This window comes from Solea senegalensis, linkage group LG10 (assembly GCF_019176455.1).
Source record: "Solea senegalensis isolate Sse05_10M linkage group LG10, IFAPA_SoseM_1, whole genome shotgun sequence".
NCBI classification, from domain to species: Eukaryota; Metazoa; Chordata; class Actinopteri; order Pleuronectiformes; family Soleidae; genus Solea; species Solea senegalensis.
In genome coordinates this window covers 4,242,952-4,261,074 of record NC_058030.1, presented here as the reverse complement: position 1 = coordinate 4,261,074, position 18,123 = coordinate 4,242,952, and the positions used below count along the sequence as shown (strand labels likewise).

Genomic DNA, 18,123 nt, shown 5'->3' with positions numbered 1-18,123 from the left:
GTTTTTGTAAAAACAAATACATATTTTAAAAAAAGCCTCTCTTTTGAGCATTTGGGACAAAGTGGTTCAGCCAAAGAGAAAATGCAGAAGATATAATGAATATAAGGTTGTACAATCTTGGCTATATCTTCAGTATTGCATAGGAGTCAGATTTAAAATCACATTACAACCTCATATTTAACCTGTGACAGTAACTGTCTTGAATATAGGCCAGATTGGTCATTACCATAATGTCATGAAAGGAGGCTCAGCTTGATTCGCCTTTACGATATTTATATCCATCTAAGAGTCTCAGACTCACTAATTCTGCTTGAGTGTGCCTTCAAATACTCAAATACTTGAAATTAGAACATTTAAATCAATATTCACTCTTTAATACACGTTTATTAACTATAACGTGCTCCTATATTATAGACTTTACGGTACATCGTGTATGCGAGTGTGTGTGTGCGCTGCCCCTTTCCGGGAAAGGGAAGATTCGGTTTATTTAAGGGAAAAAGTTACAGAGAAGGACACCACACACAAAATACGCATACTCTGTCCGGCTGAGGTGCGACACTGACGGCAGGTACGCAACTCAACATTTGTCTAAAATACGGATGATTCTGCTTTGTTTACAGTGGTATTACTTTGTTACAAACAACGTCTACACGCAAGACTATTTTCACCAGAACTGAGAGGTTTGGGTCAGAAACATTAACCTGTATTACGCATCTTGTCTTGTCTTTGGTTACTAAACAATACCTAATAATCATACATATAACAAACTTTTTAACTGTCATATCATATTTTGCTCATGTTTTGCCTGGGACATAATCAATCACTTCCTTTATTGTTGTCTTTTAAATGACTTGACTATGTAATAATAATAGATATTATTAGTTTGTGCATCATTAGAAGGAGAATTAGGATTATAAAGATAAGAGCCTTTATATGTATGTATTTTATATTTATATGGATTATATCTATTAAAAAAACATTTCTACATACTTAAATTAACTAATAAACCATTGTCTCTACTTCTTCCAGTCTGGTGTAAGAATTGAGGATATAATGCACTGGTGACTAAATCCTGTACTAGGTTGAATAATGATCAGAGGTGAGTGAAGATTCGTCAACACGGCACTGTGGTGGCCACACGACTGTGATTTGTGATGACTGACATCCCCCTCCCTCGATCTGTTTTGCAGACATTGTCATCGTGCGGCAGCCTTTCTCTGTGTGTGTACCTGTGAACCACAAGGTGACTCTGAGCGTCCGAGCCGAGGGCACAGGCAAACTCAACTACCAGTGGTTTACACAGGATGAAAAGGTGGTCTGTGAATTTTCATATTCAAATGTTAGTCCACATTTTTAGGAAATACCCTCAATCGTTTTGAGCGACACTTGTTTTGTGGTGTTGTGGGTGAACGTGTGCCTGTGTGAGAAGTGCTCTGGTCTATGTGCAGGTGTCTGACAATTGACCTAGATTAAAACCTTAAATATCGACTTAAACTGTCACAATAGACAACTGAAGTAAAGGGTTAGCAGTGGGAAAAACAACATTGCTTTTGTTGCGGTTGTTTCTTAAGCCGAGTCCGGTGCTTTTGATTGTATTCGTCCTGTTGTACTTGGTTATCATTATTTTGTGTATATTTCTCTGTCTGTTCAGGTGTGTGGTGGTACTCAGGCAGACCTGGCCATCAGACCCACAAAAACCCAGCTGTATGTGTGTCGAGTCAATGACCACTTCTGCAACTGTGTGTTCAGCGAATGGGTGAAAGTGAAGGTGATGGACATTGATAAATCAGGTAAACACGGACGGAGCCACCCTTATGGTGCTTTACGTCACCGCTGTGTGATTTTTGTCATGAATTTAAATACATTTTTATATGTGTTTTGACTCTTCTTGATCTTGTCTGTCCAAATATCAGTCCTACCGGAACATTGGCAGGATGCACTGCACATTGCTGTCAACCCTAAACCCCAGACAGTTCAACAAGGTGCAGACTTCTCACTGTGCTGCGTTGCTTTTGGCATTCCCACTCCACAGTATCAGTGGTACCGAAATGGACAGGCCCTGCTGGGTATGACTGGTGACACGCTGCAGGTATAGAATGATCACATGGCACTGTTTGCCAAACTCTGTGTTGATAGTGATGATAGTGATTTGTTTACACTGTGGTATTTTTACTGTGTATTTTTCATGTGTAATATTTAAGTTTTGATTTACACTTGAGTAATCTTACACAATGGTGAAACTGGCAGAAAGGAAACCTATGATTTGTTGTGAAACGTGCAGGTAGACTGTGCAGCTGATGAACACGCAGGGACGTACCTCTGTTCGGTTTCCAACGTGGTACAGGAGAGATGGACTGAAGCAGTTGATGTTAAAGTTGGTGAGTTACAGATGAAAATAGTTGTTGTTTTTTAACTGACACTGCAAATCTGTCCTGTTCCCAGTTTTGTTGTTGCATTTCCTCACTCTTCACATCCTCCACCTGCCACGAAGAAAAACTTTTTCTTTACATTCCTTTCATCCCACTGATTTCACACAGAGACATTTAGTTGTTTCCATTATGTCTACGTACTTTCCCATTTCTACAGAGTAAAAAGGAAGTTGTCATACTCCAAGCAGCACTTGTCCGAAAGCTAAGACACACAACAGGAAAGTGATGTAAAGTGAAACTAGCTCTTGCAGCATTTCTTTGTACAGTCAAAAAAAAAGAGAGAAAAATCACCGCAGTGTTAAAGGGAACTCCCTCCGGTCCCAAATCATCAAAATGTTTGTGATTCTCTTTTAATTTCCTCTAGTGCAAACTGCTCATCTTCCGCCGGCAGCACCCACAGGTAGGGTTTCATGGAAAGAGTCACAGTGTCAATCCATGCTACAAAGCAACAACGTCATTTTTATTTCTTGAGGTTGCCATAAATCACTATAAATCTCTTCTTTGATATTGCTGTTTAGCCACAGACAAAGTTGCCCTGCTCATTGGAAACCTGAATTACTCCCATCACCCCAGCTTAATGGCACCTATCATGGATGTACATGAGCTGGCTAACCTCTTGCGGCAGCTTGGGTTTAGAGTGGTTTCCCTGCTCGATCTGACCAGAGAGGAGATGCTCGCAGCCATCGAAAGGTTTACTCAGCTCCTTGACAGAGGAGTTTACGGTGAGTAAAGTTTGCTTCTCTGGCCCAGTTCAAACCTGGTGTTAACATCAAATCTCACTCCAACTACAGTGTTTAATTAGACTTTTGTCCTTATCACAGTACACAGTTATGAATAAAATAAATGAAGTTGGTCCACCTCTGCGATGCTTGTTGACGATATGCCCCTTTAAACTTGTTAGTGTTAGGCAGTTTGTGATTTATCTCCGGCTGAAAGTGTAATTCAAGTCTTCCTACCATCCATTAACTTATAAATATTAATTTCTTTGTATTGAGTGGTTTCTGACCTGGTGACTAGTTGCATGACGAGTGTCATTTCAAGTTTTCCTACCATACGTGAACTTAAAAATATGAATTTCTTTGAGTTGAGTGGTGTCTGATTTAGCTGGTGGCTAGTTGTTAGCAAGACAAGTATCATGTCATGTTTTCCCACCATACGTGAACTTAAGAATATTAATTTCTTTGAGTTGAGTGCTGTCTGATTTAGCTGGTGGCTAGTTGTTAGCAAGACAAGTATCATTTCATGTTTTCCCACCATACGTGAACTTAAGTATATTAATTTCTTTGAGTTGAGTGGTTTCTGATTTTGCTGGTGGCTAGTTGTTAGCAAGACAAGTATCATTTCATGTTTTCCCACCATACGTGAACTTAAGAATATTAATTTCTTTGAGTTGAGTGGTTTCTGATTTAGCTGGTGGCTAGTTGTTAGCAAGACAAGTGTCATTCCGAGTCTTCCTACTATACAGCAACTTTAAAATTTGCAACTCTTAGAGCTGATACTCACCCTGTTTTTCTTACTGATGTTTTCTTCTGTGTACTGGCTTCTTCTACTATTTTTTGGTCTAAGCCTGCAGCAGGAACTGTGAACGTGGGCAGAGAGCCCAGAGAGCCCAGGCCAGCTTGGACCTAACGAAACAAAGAGCACTAATTACATTCTCAATCCCATTATCTGGGTGTTTTAGTCCCAAATTTGAGATGTTTGATTTTGTACATTTCAGCTAGAATGTTAAAGTTGTAAATATTTTTTTTAATAACTACATCACATGGGCAGGGACGCCCAGGAGCTCACTGGTAGAGCGAGTCATCTTTCAACTCAAAGGTTGTGGGTTAGATTCCCCACAACCTTGCCATAATTTATGAATAGTCTAGTCTACGAGCCAATGTGTCTTTGTACAAGACAATTAAGTCAAGTGTGTGAATGAGTATGAAAGATTAGGGCTGCACATAGATTCGCTTTATGAAAATGTGAGTGAAGGGGTGAATGGCAAAACTGAAGTGTTAAGCAGCTTTAAATGGTCATCAAGACTAGAAAAGCGCTACACTATATAAATACAGAGCATTTGTGTGTGTGTGTGTGTGTGTGTGTATGTGCAAGCGACACCTTGACTTTTGACGTTTACTTGGATGTTAGTACCAGAGCTGAACAGGGTCTATGTTTATAATGTTTATAAAAATAGCCACATTTGTTGTGAATTCAGCTTTTGTCCTCTCAGAAATTGTATTCAGTTATATCTGTTTCTTTCCACTCGTCATGGGTCACAGATCAGATGAGCGGTTTATAGTATCCTAATTTTTACATAGCATACGTAGAGAGTGGGCAGATAAGGAGTCAGAAGATGTGTGGGTGTCTTCTGCGTTCACAGGTTATTTATGACACTTCCTGCATGCCTGTGACACGTTTACATTATATTTTTTCTAAATGGTGTGTAACTGTCATGCTGCATCATTATGACATTGATGATCATGATGATCATGATATTATCGCCTACAAAATTCAACATCCTCTTTTGTCACTCTATTGCCGCAGACAACAAAGTGAACAAGCTGAGAAACACCCAGAGAGCATATAGATATTAGAGAATTCAATGACTGATTAACTATAAAGTATAGAAATATAAAGGTATATAAAAAATACTGCATCATTCAGACATACAGTGTATGGGAAATGAACAAATGAATTGTCAGCAGAATTATGAGCACCAGCGAGCATATGTAAATACACAACACACAGGAGAGATTACACAATCAAGATTTCATTCAGTGAAGGGTTGGCGTGTGTCGCACGTTTGTGTGTGGTTAGAAGGGTCAGGCAGTGTTCACCTATTTGGGTAAAAAACTGCTGAAAAGGCTTGTGAAGCACATAGGAAGTGAGGACATTTAGGCTATTTCAACATTTCAGTGTTAAGGGTTAGAATAAGGTTAAGGCATTTAGTTTTGAGGGTAAGGGGAAGCGGCTAGGGAAATGAATGTGTGTAATTTTGTTCCTTCTTTGGACCGTGCAAGAAGGAAGTTACATTGAAATGGAGGTAAAGGTCTCTCTTGTTACCCGTGGTGTTGTGGACACTGTCCACAGGAGAACAATGAGTGAGTAACAAGATGTCTGGGAAATGAAAATTCCAAGATCTCTGAAAACGGACTTTGACCAAGCTTGATCAGATGCAGAGTGTGCTGCAAATAAATAAAAGTCCTTTTAATTTCATGTCAATCAAGGTGTGGGAAATCTGCTCATAGTATTGTAGGACTGAACAGTATATTTAGTGTAAGCTGTGATGAATACAGTAAATCCAGTCCAGGGTTAAATCTGTTTATCACTGTTCACAGGACTTTTCTACTACGCTGGTCATGGGTATGAGTACGCTGGGAGAAATTACTTGGTAGCTGTTGATGCCCCACAACCATACCGGCGTGAAAACTGCGTGTGTGTGCAGAGGGTCATGCTCGGCATGCAGGAAAGACAGACCGCACTGAGTGTGATCCTGCTGGATACCTGCAGAAAATGGTGGGTGCAGTCACTGAATTCCTCACACAAATGTTCTTTGTTATGACGTCCAAGTCGGAGGGTTAAATTTTGACTTCTGCGCTCCTTTAGGTACAACCAGGATCACATACCTTCAACCATCATGCCACTGAAACCATGTGGGAATACTGTTTACGGTTATGCCACGTACGTATTGAACACTGACACCAACTCAGTGTTTCTAAAAATACCTGTGATGTGAGATTGTGCAGTGAAATATCTTGTCATCTCTTCGTGAACTAACCCCAGATGTGAAGATGCTGAGGCGTTTGAGGTCCAGGACGGAGGGAAAAGTACTGGAATCTTCACCAAGTACTTGAACAAGCACATCCTTCGGTCCAACAAGGTCACGCATGTCTTAGAGAGAGTTTCTGAGGGTAAGTAGTTCAAAGGAGACTGTTAGTTTGGTTAACCATTTGTCACTCTAGCAGTAGTAGGTGTGTTGACCCCAAAAGGGTATGCTTGTTTAACACCTTTATGGATGATACTTAAAGATATAGTATGTAACGTTTCTGCATTAGAATACTGTATCTAAAAAGAATAGCAATCTGTATTTCTTATAACGGAGCATTTCATTTTGGTCGTCTTTTAATGACGTCGTCTGCTTTAACTTTCAGGGGAAAATACCCTAAGAAAACATCAGAATGAGACAAATATCTAGTCATACTAGTCAGACAGTGTTTTGTCATTTTCCCTGCTTCTTCCCTATGTCATCAAACTAGTTATTATTGTTCGTGGCAGACCATCTGTGGTCAATTTGTGTTTTAATCATCAAACATTTTTTCATTGATTCACTCCATATTTTAAAAACATGATTAATTCAGTAGGGCTTGTTATTGGTGCAGATCCGAGGGAGCTAACAGATTGTCCCGTATTGTCCCGGGTGGACCACAGGCACATTTTGTAATTGTTGGCAAGGCACTTTTGTGTTGTTTACGCAGGACTTGTAAGCATAGCTGTGTGTGAGCAGCGGTGGGGAGTTATCAAGTTGTCCCCCCATCTGTTAAATGGGTCTCTGGTGAAATGATTTCTCGAGGTACCGCTTGCATGTGACCTCGTTCGCTGTTGGCTGGAGCAAGAGCGAGAAACCTGAGAGCTGCAGAGCGCAGCACAGCTGCTCTACCGTTTGGGCAACCCCTTCTCAAAACCCCCCCCCCCTTTCTCTCATGGGTTCACTTACAAATGAGCAATATGGACACCCTGTGGTTGGTGTCTGTGTGTATGCATGGATGTAAACAAATTTAAATAAGTAAAAGGCACCATTCGGTTGAATGCTTTGTTTACTTTTAGCTCTTTTGTCTTTTTAATTTAAAATTCCAGAGCCACAGTGTGAGTAGTGACTTTAAGAAATCCCCCCAAAGGTCTGGTTTTGGATTTATTTAGAGATGTCGTGAAGACAGCTGAATCAAAAATACTTCTGACAAGCAAATAGAAATAAACACTTAAACGTTTTACATCTGCAAAAAGGGGATTTTCCAAAACTCCGGTAACACAGTATACAACAATGCCAACTTTATTGTGTCTGAAAGTTTCAAGTTCCTCAAATTGACCGCTGAAATTTGATGAGCCTCAACTTACTAGTTCCTTACTCACTGCTATTGCAAAACTTGGACAGTCCCGTGATCAAAGGAGTTGGAGTGGATGTGAAGGTTAAAACGTAAATATATTTAAAGAAAGTCATCTAAAGAAAAGGAAATTAAATTTGCATGTGAAGTTGACACACATTTATGTTTACTGGTCATAAACCTGGATTTTCTCCCTCTCTCTATAACAGACCTTGGCGTCGACCCATTAATTGCTGGCAGACAGGCAGTGGAGATCAAACACACCCTGAAAGAACCTCGATCCCTCACAGATCCGGTTCGCACCACCGGTCATACGCAAGAACTACGCCTACGAGATATCTGCTGGAGACAGGCAAATGGTTAGCTGGGAGAAATTTCCCCACACCCTTGTGTTTTTCCAGCTTTTCATTAAACTTAATGTCAAATTGGATTGGGGGCAGGGCATGTAAATACAACACTTGTAGTTTAAACTCTATTGTCTACTTAACTGAGGTAGAGAAATGACTTCCCACACCTCTGATACCTCAACATGTGACAAACCCAGTACACACATTGTGGTTTAAAGTGATATTTTAAGCACCATTCAAAAAAAAAGGACTGATTCATAGTCGTAATTTGGATATCATAACTTCCTCAAATTCACTTGACCTGAAGGTAAATCTTCTCCACTTACTTGTTTCAAAATAATTGAGCAGAACATGAATGACAAAAGTGCAGCCAATGAGGTCTGTCAGTGGATTTGCGCTCAACTTTGTTTCCAGTGAACGTTTTATCGTCAAACAAGAACAATATCTATCAGGCAGGTGATCCGCTGTGGCAACACCTAAAGGGAGAAGTTGAAAGAAGAAGTAGTAGAAGAAGAATATCTATTATTAAAAGTGTGTAACAGGACACCAAATAAAATGGTCACCTGTGCTTGAATTTTAAATCATTGTTGGAAATGTTGAGGATAATTGAAATTTGAAAAGTCCAGTTTTTAGTTATTTTAATATAGACTGAATATTTAAATACATATACTGTATGTTGTGAACATTACTAACATCTTTTCATGTACTGATGCACAGTAAACATTCACTGTTCAAGAGCAATGTTTAGGCTTAATTCAATCTTATCTTATTTCAGAGCTGCCAGAGAAGAAGCGTCTGAAGTTTCCTTGTGGAGTAGAAGTGGAAGTCAGCTTCTCAGCTTTGTTCTCCAACGTCTTGGTGGCTTTTGCCACTGTGAAGAACGTCAGCCCCAGGACCCAGGACTGTACTGTCGTTCTAAGCAGCACACCTGTAAGTATATTACTTTTTTACTTTGACTTCAAATCATTCAGACATTACGTAAGGCTGTATTATCATACACATATGTATGCATGCAAACTGTATCTACATCATCAATTCCACGCTGCTCAGCGTAACATTGTGTGTCACTTTCCATGAGCCAGCAAGAATTTGCTCGCCCCCTTGAGTCTCACATTGGGAGGAAGTTCTTCCCAAATATAGACAGCCTCCTCTGACACCCACAGACAAAGACGTAGGAGGAAGTCGTTCTAAGAAACTGCTCCACTCCTCTCAGCAACATAGCTTTACTGTAGACCACAGAACCATAGTGACATCTAGTGGCTAATTTGCAAAGACGGCTGTTATGTTGCCAATCGAAAATATTTTTTCATGACAAAATATGAAATGGAAAGAGGAAATACATATGAAATTTGGAAGGAGATAAATACTGTCACCGTCAATTAACCAAAATATGTTTATTTCTAATATATTGTGATAATTATACTAATAAAAATGTGCTTCTTCTCAATCCTCAGACGATGGAAGACATATTTTCTGGTCCTGACCGGTCACAGGGGATGGACTCTCTCTTATTTGAAAAATCTGTTAACCCAGACTGCACTATAAGGCTTTGTGCGCTTCAGAGGCTAAGGGTATGCAACATATTAAATATGTATTTATGTGTAATGTTGTTCCCTGTGGGGAAAATCTGTAAAAACATAAATGTTAAACAAATTTCCCTTTCGTTAGGAATCACTGGTCATCAAAGTGGACCTACACTATACTCACACAGACAGTAAACTGCGCCTGACAGAGAGCCAACGCGTGGACACGGGAAAACCTCTGGTGGCGTCCTGTAAATTATACAGGAGTAAGAGTCACGCAGTGACAGACAGAAAGCACGGGGGTGCTTCCGCTCAAAGTATGGGCAACATTTCCAGCGGCAAACCAACGCTGCGTCAGACTGTGGCTGGTCCAGGCCGACCGTTCACCAGAAAGGCAGAGTGTGCCGCTAAAGTTCCAGCTACAAGGAGCAACGAACCTGAAGAGAACGACGAAGATGAACTACGAGACTCTGTTTTTTAATCTTTGTTTTATTATTGTAAATACTAACTACTTTGACATTTACTTTGCCACCTAATAGAGAAGTTACACAACATGTATCTTAGCAGCAGGGGCCTTTCAAGAGAGTTGAGAAGCCCCAGGTAATAAGAACCTTGGGGCCCTTCTTTGAACTGAAATGAGGTGGCATTGGGCAAAGTTAAGGGTTTTCCCACTATTGCGTCATCGAAGCCTGTAGCCTGCAAAGATCATGAAATTTAAGGGCATCCTCACAAAATTTGTCATTGTTGATGACTAACTTATTCAGCTATACTCGAGGGCTTGCTTGCTTTGAAACTCCTGTTGATACAGCCCTTCTTCTGTTGTTGACAGTGATGAATGAATGAGTGAATGAATGAATGAAACTTGGTGTTACTGTGTCTTAAACTTTATTTTTGATCTCAACACTGACGAAAACATTAACACTTTTGCTACCCACTAATTTCATCATAAATTCTTTAATATATTATATGTGTATGACACTTCTTCATCAGTGGCAAGCTGGCTAGCCTAATGTTTCAAATAAAGATGATGACTGTTCATGATTCAGGCAAAGACTGTTTTCTTTATTAAAAAACATACCAGTAAAAAATAAGTCTTGGGATCAAATTCACTGAAAATGTTACTAAAAAAAACGTAATTAGTCATAAATAGGCTAATCCCCGTAATACATGGTTTAGCTAGTATCAAAGAAGGCTAATGTGTGGCAACAGGAGCCTGCATTGATTATTCGATTAATAAATTGATTGTCAACTATTTCAATATATTAATCATTTGAGTGTTTTTTTTCAGTTGTTTTGATTTTTCAGCTTCTTAAATGTGAATAATTTCTGGTTTCTTTGCTCCATATAACAAAAAAAAGTAAAACTGAATAATTTTGGTTTGTGTGTACAATTGAGCACATAATCTTATAGAGGTTTATCCAGGAAAAGGTTAGTTGCAGCCCTTAACAGGAGTTGTTATCATATTATGTCAGTATAGATGAAAATATCTCATTTGTTAGAGGTTTTAGTTTTCGTGATAGAACATACATTTGCCTAGCAAACAATGTTGGAGCTAGCTAGTTTTCTGCTGTTTAGACACATAACACACTTGGTGACGAAATACAAACAAATATCATGTGCAAATATTAAACATACTGAGTCATAGAATAAACAAAAAGCAACAAAAGGGCAGCAAAAAAGCGCAGTGATACGAATTTAAACATAGTTAAAAAACGTTAGCTGAAGTTAGCTCAGTGGCTACCGCTTCGCCGTTATGTAAACGTCTTAGCCTTGTGATTAGTCAGTTTCTGTGTGTCGTAAAGTGACATTTCTATTTTATCTGTTTATATTAATAATACAACTACATCCTGTCGCACCATCGGGGTATTATTTCAAAACTGTAAATGTTGCCCCTGCGCCCCACATCCCCGATAGCTCGCCGTGATCGTATAGTGGTTAGTACTCTGCGTTGTGGCCGCAGCAACCCCGGTTCGAATCCGGGTCACGGCAGTCAACATGGGAACTTGTTTTGGCTCTGTATTTTAAAATCCTGTTATACATTAGCCATTTTATTTGAGACGTGTTAAGCTGTGGTACAAACGGTAGTATTTGATAATATATCTAACCACCACCTATAATTGTTTCTGTATGAGTTAGTTAAAACAAATAAAGTAGACCCTTTTTCCCGGGGTTCTTTTAATAACAATATTCTATATACAACTGAACGCAACAGTATCCAAGGTCCAAACACTAGTAACATTTATTCATTAATTCAGTCACTCATTCATTGTTTTTAAAATAGTACACTGAATGAGTGACTGCGTGCATTTACGATTACGGGCCGACAGGTGGCAGTCAAATACGTTCAATATTCACCAAATATGGCAGTAGGAAGTTTGAGGATGAATAATGCATTGTTTTCTCATCAGGGTGGATTCAATTAAACAAATCGCCATACCGATGGCAGTTTGGTGAAACCTGAGACAAGAGGTTTTTATTGGTTGGTCTGTGTCAGACACAACCTTAACCCTAACCCACATTTGGTTCATTTGCTGAGGTTTTCAATAACAGGAGGAAACGTGTTATTGTTTGATTACTGTTGACCCATACACAAGTTTGTGTAAGATATACTTCTCGGGACACAGCATCGACAACCGCAGCATTATAATCTTAACCATATCCCGTTAATGCCTAACCCAACCTTAACCTAAATTTAACCAGATCCAATTATGCTCTGCCTCATTATTCCGAGATAAAAGTCAATTTTGAGATTGATTAAGGTCAGAATTCAAAATGTAAGTCTGAATTCTGAGAAAAAAAGTCAGAATTCAAGATTCAAGTCAGAATTAAAGTCTCAGAATTGAATTAACTTTCTTAGAATTCTGACGTCAATCGGAATTTAGACTTCAATCTCAGAAATTCAGACTTTGATCTCAAAATTTATGTTGTTTCAATTTTTATACTATATTTAAAAAACAAATGGCCATAATAGACTACTCTTCCGTAAAAATTCAATCAATTTGAGAAAAATAAAAACAAGAAAATTCCAGGAATTACAATAGGTCCTTACACCACAATGTGAGTGATGGGTCCGTAAAAAAAATCTGGTGGATTTTAAATGAGTGGATTTTAAATGAGAAAATGCCCCACACTGCTGTTGGTTCACTTTGACGTCAGTTTCATTGGGACCCGCCCGCCTGCTCTGGCAGCAGCAGCAGTGAGAGATAATCCTCAGCTCGGCCACAGACTCACACACACTCACTCACACACACACTGCTGAGTTGGAGCTGCTGGAGCTGGATCTGGATCTGGATCTGGATGCGGGCATCCTTGGATTCTGCCGCAAACAACGGGCCCACACACTGCACGCAAACTTAACGGGACGAGGATGGTGCACGGCGCCTCGGCGGTTGGATATGAGGCTGCTGGCCGCGCAGGGCAGCGGGGAATGCGGTCACTGTGACATTCACTTGCGCGCCCGTGTCTTGAGTTTTATTGTTCTGGTCCTGTGGACGCAGAGCAGCGACGCTCCGGGAAGATGTTGAGCCGATTCATGAGCGGCAGCATCAGGAATCTGGAGCGGGAGTACAGCTGCACCGTCAGGCTGCTGGATGATACGGAGTATACGTGCACCATTCAGGTTAGTCACCTGTTTATGCAGCCGCTCACTGCGATTGTGTCTGAGCTGAGGGAGACAGACGGTGGCTGCGTGTCCCACCACCACCACCACCACCGCCGCTGCTGTGGACCCACACAACAACCTGCTGACCCTGACCACTGACCACTGACTGACTGACTGATGCCCACAATCATCTGTGAGACATTTAACAATTAAATAATAATAAGACGCGTGGTAGAATCACAGGTTTGATGTTAATTAGCAGATCATCATCATCATCATCATCATCATCACCGTGTCCTGAATGTGATGGTGGAGATTTTAGACGTCACACAGAGACATGGCAATTCCCCCACAGCTCATGACACATGCATGTCTGACAAATACAGACTTCTTTGGTACATCAACAACATTAACATTAATGAATCAGTATAGGTTACTAATGAATACCTTACAATTAACTAATCATTAGTTTGGTACTAGTATTATGATTGGTTTGATACTATTTGGTTAAACACCTTTCTTTCTCTTACTAAATTGGGGAAAATGTAGTCTTTTGTTTGTTCATTCTTTCTCTCCGTTCTATTGACGGTTATAATATTATTATAGTACATATTTTATCATTTAAGGTAGAACCTCTAACAAAGAACAAGACAGTGATAGAATTGCATTGCAACTACATTATCATATACATTTAAATGACATGAATGTTAGACAGGCAGCACATATGGAAAGCATGGGTTGGTGAAAAGTTAAAAGTTTCAGGGTTAATTTGATTTGCTGTTAAAAGTTAGATTTTTAAAGTAAAGAGACAGTCCCACATGTCTGTGGATGGTCAGTAACTGGTACAGTAAAGCTCAGTGTCGTGTTGCTCGTCTGTTGCATTAATGGCCTTCATTTAGTGTTGCTGCTCACCCTGTTTACCTTGAATCTCTTTACATCAATAATGCACCCAGGCAGGCAGGCAGACAGGCAGCAGGGTATCCCATTGCTGCTCTGGAGGAAAATGCCGACTAAGTTACACACTGCAGCGCACGTACATCCCACACCATAACATTAATGTTCCAGTCGATGCTCGTGTGGGTTTCTATGTTTGCTGGTAACGGTAATAATAAAAAAAAGTGGAGAAAGCACTCAGAGAGTGCAAACATTTGGGATCACTTACGCCACTGAATTCTGATCTGTAGCTGCATCACCACCAAAAATCTCACATCTGTAGAAAATGTGATCCAAATTTTTCTTTTAGTTCTTGAGTTGTGCTGCTCAAAAACAGACAAACAAGTTAAAAACTGTCAAAATAGAATGAACATCTTGTGTTGTTCTGTCTCAGTGGGATTACCTGTTTGAATAAAGGTTAAACAAAAACTAATAAAATAAACAACAATCAATCAGTATCTATCATATCCTAATACATTTTTTTCTTCAAGCAACCGTTGCTAGGATCACCTTTGATAGGTTTAAAAGGAAACCCAGGCCTTGATATCAAGATGTCTTCCTTTCACTTTCTTTTTTAATCCCACTCTGCTTTGATGATTGTGCAGTTTTACGTTCATGCTCCGTTTGTCGACGTGTGCGCTTGTATTAAAAGGAGTGATTAGAGTACGTGTTACTACTCGTCAGCATCACGTAGCCTCACTATAAACCGCTCCGTAATAATACTACTACTAAAGAAACATGTTATATACAACGTGGAACAATGAAAACACTTGTGTTTCCTCCTCTGTGCAACAAACGAGCGTGACATAGATCCCTGCGATAGCTGCAGGACGGTGACTGGGTGTTCAGGGTTGTAAACAGACCCGCGCTCCTGCTCCATCGCCGGCGAGCCGAGCCGCAGATGGAGCCGAGCCAGGCGCCCGCCGAAAGCCAGCAGGTGTGCTTGTTTGCAGCAGAGTCGTGCGGTCTGGAGCGGCTGACGTCAGCCGGGCCTAAAGCAAGGGGAGTGGAGTGAAAGAGGAGAACACTCCTCTCTGCTGCCTCTGACTCTGCCTGTGACTGTCTGGCATCCTGACTATGTTTCTTGGGAGCAAACTAATCCACCTGACTGTGGCCACACACACACACACACACAGCTGGGGTGTGTTCCTCCTCATTTTGTTCAAACTTTTCCCCCTTCCGTCCTCGCAGCCATCTGGCCTCCCCGAAAAACCAAAATCACCCTGGATACCAGGGCACTTAGACGAGGGAATGCAAAGTAAGCAGCACAACTAGGTCATATATTCTCAGTCTCTCTCTGTTGCTATTGCTCCACTCTTTTTGTTAATGTCTCTCTCTCTGTCTGTCTGTCTGTCTGTCTTACCTTTTCACCTTCCCAGCCTGTTTTTTTAGCATTCTGGCGTTTTGTTCCCACCTGTTTCCATTACACTTTGATCCTTTCCAAATTCGGATTTGCCTCAGGCTTCACTCAGCCTCCTTCTCTTTGACACTGAAACGTGCTGTTCCCCTTACACACACACACACACACACATCTATATAGATATTTATATAAAAGCCACCTTCAAAAACTGTGTAGTGTGTAACTTTTGAATGTCAACAGAGTCCCCACGGGTCCTTGAAATCCTTGAAAGATTCAAGATTCAAGATTCAAAGTGTTTATTGTCATATGCACAGTAAAGAAACACGTTTCCCTGTACAATGAAATTCTTACTTTGCTGTCCACTCAAAAACACCAGCATAAAGTAAAAAGTAAAAAGAGATGCTTTTGTAAAAAAAAGTATAAATATACATAAGAAAAATATAAATATTACAAAGAGACTAAAATAACATATATGCATAAAATAAGTGTAAAAATAAGAACTGTAACTGAAAGTTGTTGGAAATCGCTCTAAAGACATGGCTCATTGAATTTTGTGCTGGAAAGAAGTTGATATTTTAGATCAATGTCTGCCTTGTTCGTTAGGACGCCACCTACTGTTTCATGCACTGCATTGCTTGATGTACGTTGACTATAGGCCTACACAGAACAGACATCGTAAATTACAAGCAGTGTCGTGGACACTGTCCACTGTCCACTGTCCACTGTCACTCTCTCCGCGCAGAACAATGAGCGAGTAAAGTTCAGCAAGAGAGAGCAAATGACGATGTGATGCCTGGAAAATGACAATTCCAAGATCTCTGTCTCACCAAAAGGAAATTTGGTGAGACAACGCTGACTTAGACTAAGATGCCAAGGACCTGCAGATCAATAAAACCATCATGGGTGAAGCGGCTCGTACATCTTGAGATGTGTCTGCACAGTCAGTCCTTAAATTTGAGGCCATTGGTAATGGGAAGTCCTTGAAAAGTCCTTGAATTTGATGTCAATCAAGGTGTGGGAACCCTACAAATCTGTGTATTTCACTGTGTATATAGTGTTTTGTCACCCAGCAACGTCACTGCGCTGCACACAGGAAGTGATTCGCTTTATGACAAGACAGATGTAGGCAACCCTGAAGCAAGATGGCTGCAAATGGTATATGTGCAAAACACATTGTTTTAGCAGTTTATTGATAGAATAAACTGTCCCCGCCCCCACCGCTGCAGACACTCCCTCGGTGTCAGGTCTGATCGTGATGTCACAAAAAAACTTACGCACTGCAGCTTTAAGAACACAAACGTGCACTAAAGCAGAGAAATAACACCGCTCTCGCGCGAACGCTTGATGGTGGGCTGTTCTGACACCTGGTGCTGGAGATAGCTGTCGCAGAGCAGCGTTGTGGCGTGATGTGATCGCCGCCATTGTCAGGTTCCTCTTTGGCAACAAACGGGGACAACAACCTCGCCTGAGAGCTCTGTTTGGCCAAAAGTTACAAGCAAAGAGAATGAAACGACCCACAATTCACAGTGAATGAGATGCCTTTCAGCTGATGCCGCCGCCGCCTCCTCCTCCTCCTCCTCCGTGTATAGTGTGTGAGTCAGCCGGACACAGAAAGGGCAGAGAGTGTGTGTCTGTGTGTGTGTGTGTGTGTGCAAAATCTCTTTAAAGCAACACACAAGTCGTTCTATCTTCATTATCATCACCATCACGCAGCCCTCTGACACTCAGGTAGTTGCAGGTTGTTGGTGGAAGTGCCTGAAATCCTCGCGTGCCCTCTGGTCTGATTGCACTGCAGCGTTTCAGCAGAGAGCCGGACTGAGTGTGAGCACTGCTTTACGCGTTAGTCACGTCTGAATAACACGTGAAGTAAAATCAAAATACCTCCTCTTTTTTTTTGCCCTCAAGCAAAACTGAAACTGCTCTAATTCAGCCGCCAGGTGCATTGAGACCTATTTCTTATAGATCTCCATTTTGAAGAGGTCCCGTTAAATGTTTTTGTAAAGATTGAAGCTGTTTAACCATGTTTTGATTCTTCAAATTCAATGTGTGATGTCGTGAGCTGCAGTTGTGCCCTAATTCCACCCCCAAAACCCAGTGTTTTTGTTGTTATTCTTCAAATTACCTGTGGGTTCGTTGAATGGGCTGGCAGCACAATGATCTGGCCCACTCTGTCTCAGATAATTACAGTTTACACCATGTGCAACCTGTGATTTCCCTTTCATTCTCTCTTAGTTAGAGCTCAGGGTGTAGTTAGTATCTTTTAATTCAGCTCCTAAATGTAATATGTTAAAAAATGGTGGTGTGTGTGTGTGTGTGTGTGTGTGTGTGCGTGCTGGAGTTCCCTCTGCTCTGTCTTTACTCCGGTGACAAAAATCAATGCTTCATCGTGTACAAGGAGGCTCCTAGCTGATGTGTGTGTGTGTGTGTATTGAGGAGTTTCGGCTGTTGCTACGGCGACTCCACATTACCCTAACAAAACTCACTGGTCAGGCTTCCCCCCTTTTTTTTAAAGTCCCTGACAAAAGGCTTGACCATTACCAGCCCCAGAGAGAGGTGGTCGTGAATATTGTAACCAGCTGATCCCAGGCATGCAATCAGTGCTGTAGCACTTGTTTTAGTGACATTATTTGACATTAACACCATTGTTTCAGGGGCGGTTGGCATTTTAAATGCTTCGTATCCCTGCAAGTGTTATTTTGTGGTGGTTTTCTGTTCTCACTTCTTTATTAACGGTCACTTCTGGCCCTCGCATATCCCACGATCCTATAACTTTATCTCGAAACATAGTCGAGTTGAGTAATTTTGAGTAGAGCTGCAACTAACGATTATTTTAATAATCGATTAATCTG

The 18,123-nt window shown here is 40.8% G+C and overlaps 2 protein-coding genes and 1 non-coding gene across 5 annotated transcripts in view; all 3 read left to right on the top strand.

Annotated features, from left to right (window-relative positions):
• Window positions 1-471: 471 nt before the first annotated feature.
• On the top strand, window positions 472-10,421 carry malt3 (MALT paracaspase 3). Its single transcript, XM_044037065.1, has 15 exons — window positions 472-568; window positions 1,030-1,099; window positions 1,191-1,312; window positions 1,652-1,790; window positions 1,914-2,089; window positions 2,282-2,378; window positions 2,794-2,829; window positions 2,948-3,151; window positions 5,750-5,927; window positions 6,018-6,092; window positions 6,195-6,322; window positions 7,720-7,869; window positions 8,633-8,787; window positions 9,312-9,428; window positions 9,526-10,421. Exons 2-15 carry the CDS (start codon window positions 1,090-1,092, stop codon window positions 9,859-9,861), a joined length of 1,923 nt encoding a protein of 640 aa, XP_043893000.1. The 5' UTR covers window positions 472-568; window positions 1,030-1,089; the 3' UTR covers window positions 9,862-10,421.
• Window positions 10,422-11,297: 876 nt separating this feature from the next.
• On the top strand, window positions 11,298-11,369 carry trnah-gug. Its single transcript has one exon. It is a non-coding gene; the product is annotated as a tRNA-His (tRNA).
• Window positions 11,370-12,628: 1,259 nt separating this feature from the next.
• The window catches only part of LOC122775625 (FERM domain-containing protein 5), a 67,935-nt gene continuing 62,440 nt past the window's right edge, over window positions 12,629-18,123 (top strand). For all 3 annotated transcript variants that reach the window (XM_044035665.1, XM_044035666.1, XM_044035663.1), the window contains exon 1: window positions 12,629-12,999. In XM_044035665.1, the coding sequence (XP_043891600.1) occupies window positions 12,898-12,999 (102 nt within the window). In that variant the 5' untranslated portion in view covers window positions 12,629-12,897. The remainder of the gene's footprint in view (window positions 13,000-18,123) is intronic.